The following is a 16,070-nucleotide window of genomic DNA, read 5'->3' on the forward strand; positions in this document are numbered from 1 at the left end:
TTTTTTGAGAGCAAGCATTGATTATGCAGGACACGGTCTCAATTTGCGGGACGCATGAAATGGGCTTCAAACCAGTGGCGGTTCTAGACCAATTTCACTGAAGGGGCCTGGCTGGGGCCAGGGCTTTTGTCAGAGGGGCACATTCAACCCGGGGCAAAAAAGACAAAGACTCAAAATTATATCTGATTTTTGTATTTCCATAAAACTAGTGATTACCCATTGTAACCAAATTGAATGGTTCAAAATATCACATTTGAGACACAAGTATAAAAAAACAGAAACAATGGAGACATCCTTTTTTCAGTGTAACCTTAGTACAGACCAACTCCTCACTTAGTACAAAGTCCTGCTTCTAAAATCTTGCCTCTCGTCGGTTGGTTGGTAACTTTTCGAGCTCGCTGTTTTCACCGTAGATCAACAAAACTGACTCCCATTTCCAGCGGTGCATCGCTCTAAAGCAGCTTTCACAGAGCGCGCGCACGGTGCAGCCCTCAGCCGCCGCAGCCCTTCATTGTGGATGAGATTGTGGAGCGCACCGGTCTGCATTTATATTTAGAAATCTAGATGACTGACATCATGAGATATGCACGACTCTTGCAAAGACAATGCAGTATAGTCATACATTTATTATAAAATCCCATGTGAAGTCACACACACAACAGGCAACAGGTGAAATCAGATGAAATGAGAAAAAATACAGCCTTCATTCATGTAACAATTTATGAAGAAGCATTAGTTCAGCTAATTCAGCGGGGTCCAGACTCAGTGTTACGGGGGCACTGGCCCCTGTTGGCCCCTCCCTAGAACCGCCAGTGCTTCAAACGCTGTACGCACACGCGCTACGTGGGACGGGTGGTCACTGTACATCATGTATTTTACTTCAGTAAAAAAGTCACAGAAGTCTTGAAAATGTAGACATTTCTCTTTGTGCTTCTTTGTTTGTAGTGAGAGAATTTCCCTGGATGTGCAGATACAAACTTTTGCGTTTTTGTTTGATTGGCTCGCTCTTCAGGATTAGTTAGGGGTTATTATTCAAATTTGATTTGAAATGGCATTTGAATGTCTCAAAGCCTTTTTTTAAAAAGAGAAAAGAAAAAAAAAGAAACCTAGTATATGGTATAACCTGTATATGGTTTGCATTTTTGTTTTGTTTTTGTTGTCCTTTAGAAATAAAAAAGGATTTTTTCCAATTTTTCTCAAACTACCATACTAATATTGTATCACAAACACAGTATTATGTCTCAAACCAAATCATAAACAGAATGTGTGGTTACATCCCTTTCAAAAATCAAACTTTTTCAGTGTGCACATGCTTTTCACCCACCTTAAGCCACCCTTCACAGATGTAGAAAAGCACATTAAAAATCTGACGTCCAGTATTTTTGGAAGATATTCTGCCTTCCAGCGCCTTAACAGACAGGGAGCTCAACTTGGGGATCTGTGTGCTCTTGATTTGGAGATAAAGCCGACTGTGATTTTTTTTATTAAGTTGAATATAAAATTTGGTTATACCTACAGATAATAATCAGTGAATGTGTAAGTTAAGCATTGGCATGAATGTGGTTAATGAGATTTGTAGTCACTTCAGCAAAGTTCAGTTGCAACTACATATAATAGTCCACCTCAGCAAATGGGTGAATAACTTAGTGTGTGAAGTTGTCAATGAATATGAAATTCCATAAATAGTGAATGTGGTTAATGAAATCTGTAATCACTCCAGCACTTCTTTTATTTGCATTGGGTTGATTTCACACCTGAACTAAACCGCACTAGAGTTCAATTGCAACAAATTCAGGCAAAATATTATATCAGATGTGAAAGCACACTTTGCAAGATTAGTTTTTTACAGCTTCAACTGATCAGTTGACACTGTGGTAATAAAGGACTTGTATTACAAAAAATAAAAGTCCTAAAAACAAATTGAAAAATTTGTCAGTCTGCTGTTGTAGGTCATGAGCAAAGTGGACATTTTAAATGTCATCATTCTTGCACTGCATTGAAAAACAGCAAAACAACAACAACAACAACAACAAAAAAAAACATTTAACATTGTATCTGTGTATGCATGTATGTATATATCTATCTATCAATCTATCTGTCTACCTATATTTATATATTTTAACTTTATATTCATAATATATGCTCCAAACAAATCCAAGAGGTGTGTGAGATCCAGACAATACTTAACAGGGGATGGGATGCGTTATATATCAACATATGTAAATGATTTCCACTGGTTTGATGAAAATCAGCCTCCTGCTCGCCCCCCACTCATCCTTCTAAAGGCCAGCTGCTGGTCGTAGGACCTCTTTGTGTTCGCCTTTTGTAATGAGATGCCATCTGTCTCTATTGGCTGTACTGGCCCTGCTCTCCCTTCCCCAGTATACTGCTCATGAATATGACCCCACAATTTCTGCACTCGCTCTCCTCAGTGGAGGGAGACTGACACCCCTAGCACATATTATAATGTATCATATCCACCGTGGCTTCCTATTGGCCATTTGCCTCCCAGCACTCCTCCTCTTTCACAGGGAGCCAATGTGTATATTCATGAGGCAGGCTCCTGTGCTCTCTGCAGTTCTGTGTTTCCTGCATCTGCTTGTAGCATTGTGGAGCTATGGAGCAGGAGGGAGGGCTGTACGGTACACAGTAGAAGGAGTAGTAGAAGGAGAAGAGACTGCAGCCATGTCAGTTTGCTGTGAGCTGGACACTGTGTGAAAAGCAGCCATGGCCATGTCGCTGAGCGCAGATGATGAGGACTACGACTCAGATGCTGAGCAGGTTAGTGCACTAAACCTCTGCAGGCGGGCAGAGTGAGGCAACCAGAGGAATGTTTCTACCAGACACAGAGGATTGTGCAGCATCAAAGGGCAGTGAGGAAATGGAGCCACCTGAAGAGAAATACATAGATTCAGTGTTTCTTTCATGCTTGGTCTTTCCTTTATGCCCTTCACTGCTAGGTTTATTGACAGGGTTGCATGCTCTGTGTGTGTATGGATGTTTGGGTGTGTTTTGGCAGGTAAATGCAGCAAGAGAGGAGAAGGCTCTGTTTATACAGCTCACATCCTCAGGGCAGCTCTTGGTTGTTTCAGAGGGGTGATTACAGAAGAATCAGAAATTACAAGCAGATATAGAAGATGACTCCCCCATTCTTTCATGGTATGTGCTTGTTTAAGCATGTTTAAATATGTCTGACAGTAAACCAATCAAGCTGTTAGATTACTGGGCCGGTATTTTCATCACGAGAAAGTATAGTTGTGGAACACAATTGCAAAATATTGTTTAGGATAAGTCCCACCACAGTGCAAGATGGTATGTAGATTACAGAGGAAAGAACATGTTTTGTTGAGTTTGAGTTCTTGAGTTGTTGTTTTTCATCCTTCTCTAATATTCCGTACACAGCTATACTTCTGAGCCATATCACTTATGCCCTTATATAAATCGACTGGCCCAATTTGTGATTGGGAAAACACTGACTACAGATGAATTATTTTGACATTTTGACATTTTGACATATTGACAAATGTCAATATGTCAAAATTTTTGTCCCAGCTACTTTTTCAGGTCATGTAAATACACCTGCTCTTGATTTTACAGCTCAGCAAGACTCTGTCTTTAAATCAAGCTTGTCTTTTGAAGCACAAAATACTGTGGTCATGTCAAGGTTTTTCTTCAGCACATTTTATAATGCTTGCAAGAAATTGACTGTTGAGTAACTGTTCTATATAGCGTAGGCTAAAATATAGTAAAAAACAACTTTGTGCATTAGGGTGATAACTTGCTGTGTATTGTCATTGCCTATTCACTCCTGCCTCTTGGTGCAAAGCAGCTAAAACAGAACTGCAACTTGGTTCACTATTGCAGCTAATACCACCACATTGGCTGATGGTAAATTCATAATACCATCAGAATTCCCTTTTAAATAGTGTAAGTATCTCAGCATCTTCACAGCATGGTCTGCATGAAAGCAGCAGAGCTTTGAACTGATTGCAACAGTAAGTGAAGGGTAGCCAACCGTAAGAGCTGGCACTGCTGAAGAAGACCTGTTGCTTTTCCTGAGGACACACGGCTTTTCATTTACATTCCATCCACATGTTTTATTTGTACAGTTATAAGTTGCACATTTCATGCTTCTTTTTTCATATCTGTGACATCTGAGCTCATTTTAACTCCTGCAAAAACTGCATTCCAGTATTTCCAATAACAGTGGTCCTTCATAACAGATTTTTTAAATGACTTGATAATCGTTCCAGGAACTCATGAGTTTTGTTCTTGAATCAGAGGTTCCCACTAAATATCCCAAGTCAATTGTAAATAGCATTTGAACAATTACAACAACAATACTTTGAACAGTTGTTTGATGTTGAAGTTCTCTGTCCCAATGCACATTAAGTGATGGGAGCATTTTCAAATAGCACAATTTGATGTTCACTTTGTGTGCCTTTCAGTTGTTTCTGGGACACTGTTTACCTTATGTACAGTAATACATTTCCATTGTGCTCCATTGTTCCACAAGGGCTTCTAAGGCCATATCGGTGTACACTTAGTAGTGTCTGCTGCCAATCAAGAAATGGAATCTATATTTTTGGTCAAAACGTAGTGACCAGCGTTATAATTACATCACTTTTTTCCAATATAGTGACTTGTACTCATGTCTTTCTTACTCGGTTGTACCCATGTGAGGAAATGGGCTATACAGAGAGGTGTGTATTTATAGTGTGCATCACTGCCATATTTTCATAATTCTTTCATGCACACTGCTGCAAGCTGTGGTGTTGTTATCAGTGACATTGTTGTCAAAATGGCTTACATATTTTATCAGAAATATATTTTACTACTTGCCCCCTGAGATGGAAGGGAAAAAATGAGTGCTAGGTCACCAGCTCCTTTAATAAGTGGCATTTTGTTTCTCTGTTGGAACTGTTGTTAACTGTTGTTCTCCTGTCATTCCACCCTGTGCCCAGTGTGATATTTGCTGTGGAGATTGCCTGCTTAGCAGAGAGGTAGGGGGAGGGATAAAGAGGACAATATAGATATCTATCTGGAACCTCTTTCTTTGTGGTAGGCACATTTTCCTTTAGACTGTGGACTATTTAAGATAACCTTATTTGAGCAAATGAACCATCAGCCAGTGGACATAACATTAGTTGTTATTTGCGAGTCAGAGAAGCTGGGACAGAGATTGGCCTCAGAAGCTGGCACTTGGTTTTTCGTGGTTGCATATCTGGTCTCATTTTGGTGTTCTTCTGGCACAAGCCCCCTGTCTGTAATCCCAATGGATACGCTCAGATTGATGCAGATTCACACACACACACACACACACACACACACACACACACACACACACACACACATATCCCACTCTAATCCTCCCTGTTAACTGAATGCCTCTCATTTTACTTCTTGGACATTTTTATAGTAAATTGTTAAAACGTGCATAGGATTGAGCCTCCACTCTTTTTAGTTTGAGTGTCTTATTACAGTTCTCATTGGCTACAAATCTCTGTGTGTCATAGACTATTCAGTTAAGGAATGGAACATTGCTGTTGCTATGCTGATGCTAGAAAAATCTGCACTGCCAGTGTTACTACAGAAATCAGATCCTCATGTCCTGAAGCTGTGTACTTTTGCTGTTCTTTTGCATTCCTTGTAGTTTATCTCATCTCTGCTCTGCTTTTGTCACAGCAGGGTTGGCAATATTTCAACACAACAGTTCACTGAATTGTTAAGGCAAGGTCTGATATGTCATAAATGGTACTGTAAGTGGGTTTGATGTCATAAAAACTACTTCCTGTTTGTGTTGTGACACTGACTGCATGGAGAACAGAGGGAGGAGGGAGAGAATACAAAATGTAACAGAATATGTAGCACAAGGTCAGTAACAATGGAGATCAAAAACATCTTCTCACCATAATCCAGTTCAATTAAATAAACTAGTCATGTGTCCCCTATGTGATGCCCCTCCCACTCTACCTGGGTTATAGAAGCAGAGCAGGGGGCAGGGTTAAATTGCCTGACATCAACAGATGTCAGGCAAACAGCCTCTTGGGGACTATTTTTGATGTGTTTGTTTACAGTATTGTGCACAAAGCACAGAGTTTTGTGCTTTAGCAGCTGTGCGTAATATGTATTAATGTACAGCAGAGTTATGACTCTGGATACGTGTTTGTGTGTGGGTTTTGTACTGGTCTGTTTTGGGAACTAATTGTTGACTCAGAGTTAGGAATAACAAAAGAAATATCAGTGAAGTTTACCTTATTACAACAAGTTAACATTTACTTCAATAATTTTATTGGACATTTGAACTTCTGCCTTTTCCTGATACATAACATGGCGTAAGAAGTAAATGGACATAGAGCAATGGAAAACCTTTTTTTTTTTTTTTTTTTTTTTAAATTACAGAATAATCATGCCAAGGTATCTCTAATCATAGAAATCAAAGTCTTCCTTTGGAAAACAAAATTATAGTACATTGTTGCTTCAGACTTAGCACATTAGAATTCACTAAATTGATTGATCTGGCTGTTTTAAGCCTCGCGGTCAAACATTTGTAGGTTTCTCTTGTAAGATGTTTGACTCTTCTCTATTCATCCCTTCAGCCTCGGCCTTCTAACCGGCCAAAACCTAAGATGGCAGCTTCCCCTGCATCAGCAGTCAAACTGTCAGTGAGTCGTGGAACTTCTGGTGCCAGGAGGAGAAGGACACGCTGCCGGAAGTGTGAGGCATGCCTACGTACAGAATGCGGAGAGTGCCACTTCTGTAAAGACATGAAGAAGTTTGGTGGGCCAGGCCGGATGAAACAGTCCTGCATCATGAGGCAGTGCATTGCAGTAAGTTCCTCACTTATAATGTTGGTATTTATTTTCTTTGAAAAAATACACACGGGCAGTAATCATGGATTAATAATGGATGTAACTATTTGGTCACAAAACTTAACATTATGAATAAAGGAAAGGATGCAGTTCACTGTTTGCAGTTTTTGGCCCTGTTTCCACCTGGTATTAACATCCATCCTGAGTGATCCTGTCACAAGCTTCCTCTTCTGAGTCCAGGTGTAAACAGCATGTGTTCTCAGTGTGTCTTGACACCTGATTGCTCAGGTCACATTCGGAGTTGGCCTTGGAAGCTTTTGTCTGTATGGCATTTGAAGTATAAACACGTGTCTCAGACAGCGCCTACTCACCTGACGTCCACTGTCTTAGCTCTGGTCCAGCCTAACACCCCAACTCTGGCCAGACCGTCACTTTTCCAACAGAAAAAATATCCTCCCTGATTCTGTCCAGCACAGCTGTACTGTCAGCTGGCAGGCCAAATGTACATTGAAGTGCAGGTTGGGTATAAAGCAGCTGTTCAGTGAATAAAAACACTATCTGGAGGGTGGGAACAACAGGAGGAGCTTAGCTCCGTTTAATATGAGCTCCCCTAAAGACATGATTTGAGTAATTATGACAGAAATATTACAGGCGACAGTGTGAATATGAGCTCATTTTACCATCCCCAGGGTTTAGTTTTCTTTTCTTTTCTTTTTTTTTTTTTTTTTTTTAATCTGGTCTGTAATTTCTGTCACACCTCAGAGACATGACAGTGAAGAGTCCCCATCCACGTGCACATTCAAACATTCAAGGTTCACCTTCAGGTTCAGGTTGATTTATACACCACAGCGAACCCAAGCCTCTCAAACCCGCTCGAATAATTAAATAACAGGGTATCCACGGGGTTGTAAAAGGTAGTAAAAGGTAGTAAATAAAAGGAGCCCAAATTAAGGCCCTTAAAAAGTAGTAAAAGGTAACTAACACAAATTTAATTGGTAGTAATTTTTTTCATCATCCCTTCAATATATTATGACTTTTCCATTGATGCTGTTTTTTTCTTTACAGTTCATTTAATTAAAGAAATATTAAAACGAAAAATATGTGCGAGCAGGACACCAGGACCTGTGTCGGCGTTGATAGCCAATCAGTGATCCTGACTGCATTTGCCACCCTGTAGCGTGTACGTGATTGGTTCACCTGCCGCATGTTGCGCTCATGTGTGAGCAAGCCACTTGCTGAAATGGGAAAATGTAAGTTTTCACAGCTCTGAGCAGTGCTGTAAACTAGCAGTCGCCACTCGCCAAATGCGCCTAAAATAATCCCTTGCCTGTTTGTTGTGTGTCACACTTAAATAGCTCCCCCGACGTCGCGTCACATGTTGTGAGGTTAGCCCAGGGTTAGCCTAGCCAGCTCAGAAGGACGACACGCGACGCACTGGGACACTCTGTCAGATCTCCTGATGGTCCAGCTCTGTCAGAGGCAGGCGGCCTGACTTCATGGATGGACCTGACGACTAGAGATGCCATGTTTTAGGTTACCTTGGCATATTAAGGATGTCTGAGGGGAAATATGACTGCCTTTTTGGTTGCAAATGCCATTTTGTTTACAAAAAAAGATTTATTTTATTTATAAAGGTTATTTTGTTCTATTAATATTTGCAGTTACAGTTAGTAATATTTACAGAGTTAATGTAAATAAAAATAATTGTTCACAACAACAAAATATTAAAATGTATTTTAAATCTTACTTTGGCCTCTTCTCTAAACATGTTTTTCAATATAATACTGTTATCTCAATTAAAAGTACTAAAACAGATGCATATGGGACAACAAAAGGCAATTTGTTGTTTTGGCCGGTTAAAAAAATTTGCTTGGCCGGTAGATTTTTTTCATCTACTGGTCCCCTTGACCAGTGAGCCAAAAAGTTAGTTTACACCCCTGGCTCTGGTGTTTTCAAAACTCTTTGCATTTTCTTTATATCCTTTAACCCCCTGAACCCCAAACCCGCGGGCGGGATGGAAAGACATGTATTTTTTAAAAAATCGCCAAAATTCAACCGTTTATCATAGCTGGAAGCTTTAAAAACCTATTTTTTCGTCGGAATTTGAATTTTCCGACGGTACCTGAATGCAACATATCCGACTTCGGTTTAGCGGTAGAAAAAAGGACGAAACTAAGGCTAAAAAAGCGATTTTCATTCGAATAATTTTATTATACATGCTTCATTCAACAATTCGCCAAAAAATAGTCGTTTACTCAATCCAGATCATTCAAAAAACAGAAAATTCTGCGGTCTTCAGCGGATCTGAGACATCTTGATTGATTCAGGTGAGCCCAACAGTCGCGTTACAAAAATTCACTGAATTTCAGTGTGTTGGTAACAGTAGTAATATGGAAGGGCACCAGGCAGTAAAAACGCCTAAGCTTATACAGGTTGGAAAAATGTTAATATTTCAGAAAATACATCATGTGAAGCCCTACTTTTTTTTTCCTGGATCAGTGACACTTGTGGGCACCTGAAAAAATGTTGTGTACACTTATTCCAGTTTTTCTCGATTTTTGTAAAATAAATTATCCAAAAAAATCAGTTTGCCCTTTTTATTTTTTTATTATTTATGGCACTATAACTCTTTCATACTGTGTGAAAGACATTTTTGAATGGCTTCAGGTGATAGCCACAGCTGTGCTGTTTCCATAGAGGTGCAGCACTTGTAGTTGCAGTGAAAAACAAGCCCACAGTGAGCCAAAATGTAAGGGGAGCAGAAAACGTCCCAAAACTGCTTGGGGTTCAGAGGGTTAAAAACCACTTATACCTTTAAGTAAGTTGGATAATATATGTGCCGTGTTGGTAGTAAAAGATATTTGAAAGGTAGTAAAAAAGGTAGTAAAAGGTAGTAAATTCAACTTGAGGATTCCTATATAAACCCTGAATAATCTGAGCCTGAACTGACATGACTTAAAGAAAAAAATGCAGGAAAGGAACATGTTTATTTGCTTATAGAGAGGGAAAGTGAGATCCAATCACAAATGGGCAGGTCAGACACAATGTTAAGACGCAGGTTAGTGGGTGGTGTGAACAGATGCCTTTTAATGCCAGGTGGAGAACAGGGCCTTTGATTCTGAACACCCACGGTTTCCTTCCGTAGCTATGAAGAGGAAGTTGTCCTGCCTCTTAATCTATGATGTCATACTGTACATGCATATGAATAGATGAAAAAGTATTATTCACAGTTCCACAAATTATATCACAACTCCATGGTTTCCAATTCACATAGACTACACTATCCTAGCCAGTGGAAGAGCATATTCTGTGGAATTCCCTTTTAATTTGTCTACCAGAAAAATGTTGGTAATGTTGACATAGAAAGAATCAATGATCCCCTGGGCGAGATTGAGAGTTAGTGTTCTGCAACATCATACTGCCTGGGCTTTCTTCAGACAACCTCTTGAGGTGGGATGCACTGGTCCTTCACCTCATCATTTTGAAATATCTAGAAGTTAAGTCCTAAGGAATATTAATGAGTAAATCATAGGACTCCTGTACTGTTTCACCTTCTCCTACTCACTCAGATCAATATTTGATTCTTACATGCCTTTATGTAATGTAGGACAATAACAATTGTGTGGTTGAATGAGGTAAAAATGAGATAGCAGTGCGTCCCTTTATGTTTATGTTTATAGTGGTGGCTGGCACAGATGTGTCTTTATTTTCTATGGACTACAGATGCAAAATAGCCTGATGGCTAAATCTGGTACAATGCATGTGCAATGCATGTGATCACCTGACAGAAAATGACACTGAATCCACATTTTTGCCAAGATTTGGGCTTTTAAAGGCTGTGGTCTTAAACTTTTGATCAGCTGATGAACAGCCTATTTCAGTTTAATGATTGTTTGCAATAAATTGCTTACTCAATTTTTTTTTGTCTCACTCCCATTTCTTCTTTTTGCATTTTGAAGCTCTACTTAGAACCTTCTTAAGATCCAACAGTGCAAAATGTAAATTCTTGCAATTTCTCAACTGGTCTTAAGATTTTGATCAGGAGTGTATATAGTATAGTGTGTGAGTCATTGTAGCCTCTGTCTGTTAGTATTTATATGCTGTTTAATCTATCTCTGCATACTGCTCAGTTATGCAGAATTAAGTCCAATTTTTTAGAGCCCTTAATCACTGCCAGAGTCTCAAGGGGCTTTACAGGCCTACAGTTTAACAAGAGTTCAGTATGGATCCAGATGCACAGAGGCAAAAGGCAGGAGAAAACTTCCAAATGTAGTTTATTACTCCAATAAGGCTCGAACAAAAGGTGAGCAACACTAAATAGCTACCAAAACTATAAAATAAAAACACTATACCATATATACCACTTCTAAGCTAACTGCAGTGAAGGTGAAGAAACAGTAAAAAAAACAACAACAACAAATCAGATAAACTTAGCATATACTTAACTGTCAGAGAGAACATCAGAGGGTAAACAAAACCTAAAGATCACTAGACAAGAAAACTATAGCCTACCACCTGGACTATGATATCAAAAAGGGAAAGAAATCCCTTCCAGGGTGCCTAGGAGTGCAGTGGTTACTGAGTGGGTGATTATTAGCTCTAATCAGTCAATTAGTTGAATGAAATGAAATCAAAATGAGTCAAATCAAGACCAAAAAGACAATTACTCACACACACACACACACACACACACACACACAGAAGTCAAAGCTAGCTGGCTTGTTAATCCACCATATAAGAGCTTCCTGTCTCTAATGGTCATAATTTGATACAGCAACCTCCTGTTCAGCTTATTGTGTTTCTCCCAGCCTGTTCTGCCCCACACCGCAGTGTGTCTCATCTGTGGAGAGGCAGGGAAGGAGGATACTGTGGAGGACGATGAGGAAAAGTTTAATCTCATGCTTATGGAGTGCTCCATCTGTAACGAGATTGTTCATCCCAATTGTCTTAAGGTATATTACTCAATAAAAGTATTTTTGCTACTGAGTATGTATTCAGGGTTCCTATGCTGTCTGGAAAAGTATTAAAAAGTATGGAAAAGGATTTTGATCATTTCCAGGTCTTCATAAGTGTGGAATTTTCAGTTTTCTTAAAGATAGTTTTTTTTTTTGTTTGTTTGTTTTTTAAAGCATTCAGAAATTGCCATAGTAAATCATACAAGCAACATATTTTGACTTGGTTCTCATTCGGAGCAGACATTGGCCGGGCAGAGCAATTCCAGCGTCAGTCCATTGAATCAATGGAGGCGCTTGCTGAAGAGAGAGAGAGAGAGAGAGAGAAAAAAGCATGTTGCAAACTGTGTGTAAAATCATTTAACATCTCGGGACGAGTTAGCTATCACTAGGGCCATGGAAAAGAAAAAGCACATTGTTCTTGTGAAAGCATCATCAGTACTTGGTGTCTCATCACTGTTTGTTCAACCCTCCAATGTGAGGCGGAGAAGTGATGAAGCCACTAGCACATGTAACGTTTGGAATCTTGATAAACATGTATCTATCATATCATATCAGTAATCTGAGATGGTAGACATGGTTTGAAAAAAAAAAAAATCCACCGTGATGTCTGGAAATGTAGGTCTGAGAAAGTCTGAGTTTTTTAAATAGGAAACGTATAGGAACCCTGTGTACTATTCCCAAACATAAACCATATTCTGTATTCATTTCCATTTCTTTAGCCATTCTTAAACTATTCCGTAGATATTGTGTTTCTTTTCATTGTTGTCTCCCATCAGTTAACAGCCTCTCTGATGCTGCTGTCTTGTTCAGGTGAAAGACTCTGGTGGAGTGGTAAATGATGAGCTGCCAAACTGCTGGGAGTGTCCAAAGTGCAACCATGCAGGAAAAACAGGGAAAGTAAGCATCTGTGTGGATATTTCTCTAATGTTTTTGATTTATGAAAAGATCAAAAATTAGCATATCTCAAAATCTAAGACCAAACGATATAAAGTTTTTTTTCCCCCTTATCTCACCTTTTGGCCTTCAAGCAAAAAAGAGGGCCTGGGTTTAAGTATGCATCTAACCTTCCTGGCTCGCTACTGAAAGAACCACGGCTGAATCGAGACATAAAAGAGGAGCCTGACCCACCCAGCGTGGCTGCAGCCAGTGTAACTGCTTTGACTATGACATCTGCAGTGAAGAGGAAGACAGAACGGGAGGAAATCCCTAAGAGGAAAGATGAGGAGCCTCCAAAGAAGCGCCCCCCCTTACTGTCTCTGGATGGCACGCCCCGGCCAAGACTTGAGGACAACCCTTTGCGGAAGAAAAGGAAACTGTTTGACACCAATGATGAACCTGTCGTTGTTAAAAAGAAGGCAAGAACCTCATCAGTTAGTAATCCTGTCATCTTGAATAAGGCCAAGACACATAGGGCTTTGATAATCTCTTCAATATTTGGAAACTTGACCCCTAAAGAGTTTAATTACTACAGTCTTTTCCACTGAGATACAGTGGAATATACTACAGTGGAAGATGTGAGACTGGGGAATCAAAGAGAGTAAAGGAGGTATGATGAACAGCAATTAAATAGCAACTATCATTGATAAACTGAGTCACTTATATTAGAGACTGATACTTCATTTCCAGTTCACTGGTAAGTCTTTAATTCAAATTCAGGCTATATATGAACACTGATTTTTTTTTTTAATGTTAGAAGACCCATTCAATATTATGCATATTTAAAAGTTTTTTTCTAAGAGGAACAACATCAACAACCATTGTGTTGATTAAATGTATTTCGCTTGAGCCATTTAATGGCTCAAACAAGTCAAGATTAAATGCAGGAATTAATGAATAGACTCAATTATGATATCAAAATTAGATTAAAAAATGCCATTAGATTGAAAACTTGAAGAAAAAGTATATTTAAATATATTTTATATTTGAATATAAATAATTATATATACTGTGCCATAATATCAACGATGAGACGTTTTCAGTGTTTTAAAGAACACTGGTCATAAATGCATATAAAGAGCAAACACATCATAAAATTGTGTGCGTGCATGCATGCGTACGTATGTACGTGGGTGCGTGGGTGAGTGAGAGAGTGTTATTTGTTCTTGTGTTCATGGTGCGTGTATGAGGGGCAGTACAAGATAATTCATACTGGCCCTCATATACATTTATTATACATACATTCTCCTTTCACACATATTTATTGTGGAGGCTGTGTAAAGTTTCGTAAATCATTTAGAAATGTCTGACTGGATCAAAACGAATGCTACTGTTTTTAGGATATTTACTTAGATTAATTGTAAAGCCACTGAAACAAGTTGAGGTCTTTGTTACAGTTCAGTTAAATTAAATTCAGTTTTATTTGTATAACATCAAATCATTACAAATGTTTTCTCAAGGCACTTTACAGAAACCCAACACATATTGGCCAAATCCATCAACCAAACTCTCCCCAAGAGCAAGCACAGCGCGACGGTGGCGAAGAAAAAACCCTTTTAACAGGGCCAAAAACCTCGAGCAGAGCCCGTCTCTGGGTGGGCGGCCATCTGCTCCAACTGGAAGGGTTGAGAGATGAACAGAGAGAGAGATGAGAGAGGAGAGGGAGGAGCACATTGCAGGACATAGAACAATGTTCAACATCACCACTAGTATAGTGGTGATAATAGCAATAACGACAATACTAATAGTGGTTGCAACTACAGTTGCAATGGGGTGCAAAGTAGGTATTTCAGTTTTAGCTATATGCAGTCCAATTCAAAGGTTAAGAGGCCACACTGGACACCTTTTCTGAAATTTGGTAGCAATAATTATATTTAGTGAGGTTCGGTTGCTCAGTCCAGCCCTTGAAGGTAGGTAGGTAGGTATACTTTATTGATCCCAAACTGGGAAATTCCCAAGAGAGTATGAAGAGAGTATTATGAGTTATGGTATCCCTTGATCTCTGCTATGGACACAGATCACACTGCATGTATCTTCAGCAGGTAGCACTCCTTGGATTGATAGAGATATCTAAAGAGGCACACTGATGAAATAACCTTGACAGAGTAAGAAACAGGATTAAACTGGCGTTACGCAGGGGAAACTCTCCTCTCTCAGTTTGATGTGCTTGCTGACTTGGGTTAGGTTTCAGACAGGGGACCTGGCATCTTTGGAAGCTGTAAATAGGAAAGGACGGGAAGCCTGATTAGTCTGGAAGTTGGGTTTAGGGGTGCTGAGATGGAGAAGTGTGGAAATCCAAGGGAACAACTTAAAATTTCTGGAAATTTCTTGCAGGGGATTTGACAAGTCTGGATAGGATATAGGTCAAGGAAGGAAAATGGCATCTCTGGAAATGGCATGGAAGAGGGACCTGACAAAAAATGTAAGAAAAGTGAACATAGGAAATCACAGTTGGTTTAACGTGTGAAGAAAAGCAGAAGAGCCCTGAGATCTTTAGGAGTGGAGGCCTGGCTCCTCTTGGAGGAGAAAAAAAATATTTTGATGATTGTACACCCAGGTAGCCAGTCTATTACAGGGTTAACACTACATAGACAGCCATACTCACACTTCCATTTATAACTAATCCATTCATAACTATATTCCATAACAAATTTCCATTAATAACTAACTAATGTTAGATTTTCTCAGTCACCTGGATGTCTTTGAAATGTAACAGGAAACTGGGTCACCCAGAGTAAACCACATATACATGGAGAGAACATGAAAAAACACAAAAGGCCAACAAATCAGCCCAGGATGTTCTTTCTGTAAAGCAATAAAGTAGGAGAGTGGTACATCATTACTGGTTAGCAAGCACTTTTAGAATGACGATAATGATGATAACTTAGATTTATATAGCGCCTTTCAAAGCACCCAAGGACGCTTTACAAAACAAAGAACACATCAGATGAAAACAACAGACAGAAAGAACAGACATCACAAGAAGAGCCAAAAGAGAAACTAGCCTAGCTAACAGGGACCAAAGGCCAGAGTTAACAGATGTTTTTTGAGATAATATGCCAGACTTCAGACACGATTTAGCATAACTCTAGATGTTTCAAGAGTGGACTCATGCCTGGATTAATCCCTGTGATGTGAGGATGAATCTAGATTCATTAAAAGTTTCAGTAGCTTTGGAAATAAAGTGTTTTAAGATTTGTAGTTCTGTTTGGGCTGCATTATCACAAAATACATTAACCTTTGAGCACCCAAATGAATCAGGTAGTGTGCATATAGTCACCCAGACATCTGACCAAGCCAGTGATCTGACCCTCAAAACAATTAATTTTCCCCTCGGGAGCTGGCTTGTAGTGATTTTTGCCCCTCT

The 16,070-nt window shown here is 39.4% G+C and overlaps 1 protein-coding gene across 5 annotated transcripts in view; it reads left to right on the forward strand.

Annotated features, from left to right (window-relative positions):
- kdm2bb (lysine (K)-specific demethylase 2Bb) overlaps window positions 1-16,070 on the forward strand; it is a 45,486-nt gene that overhangs the window by 19,979 nt on the left and 9,437 nt on the right. For 4 of the 5 annotated variants that reach the window (XM_030065955.1, XM_030065957.1, XM_030065958.1 and 1 more), the window contains 4 exons: window positions 6,600-6,830; window positions 11,621-11,764; window positions 12,578-12,664; window positions 12,796-13,122. In XM_030065955.1, coding sequence (XP_029921815.1) covers window positions 6,600-6,830; window positions 11,621-11,764; window positions 12,578-12,664; window positions 12,796-13,122 — 789 coding nt within the window. The remainder of the gene's footprint in view (window positions 1-6,599; window positions 6,831-11,620; window positions 11,765-12,577; window positions 12,665-12,795; window positions 13,123-16,070) is intronic. The other variant, XM_030065956.1, reaches the window with a different exon arrangement.

Source organism: Myripristis murdjan, chromosome 12 (assembly GCF_902150065.1).
Source record: "Myripristis murdjan chromosome 12, fMyrMur1.1, whole genome shotgun sequence".
Lineage (NCBI taxonomy): Eukaryota > Metazoa > Chordata > Actinopteri > Holocentriformes > Holocentridae > Myripristis > Myripristis murdjan.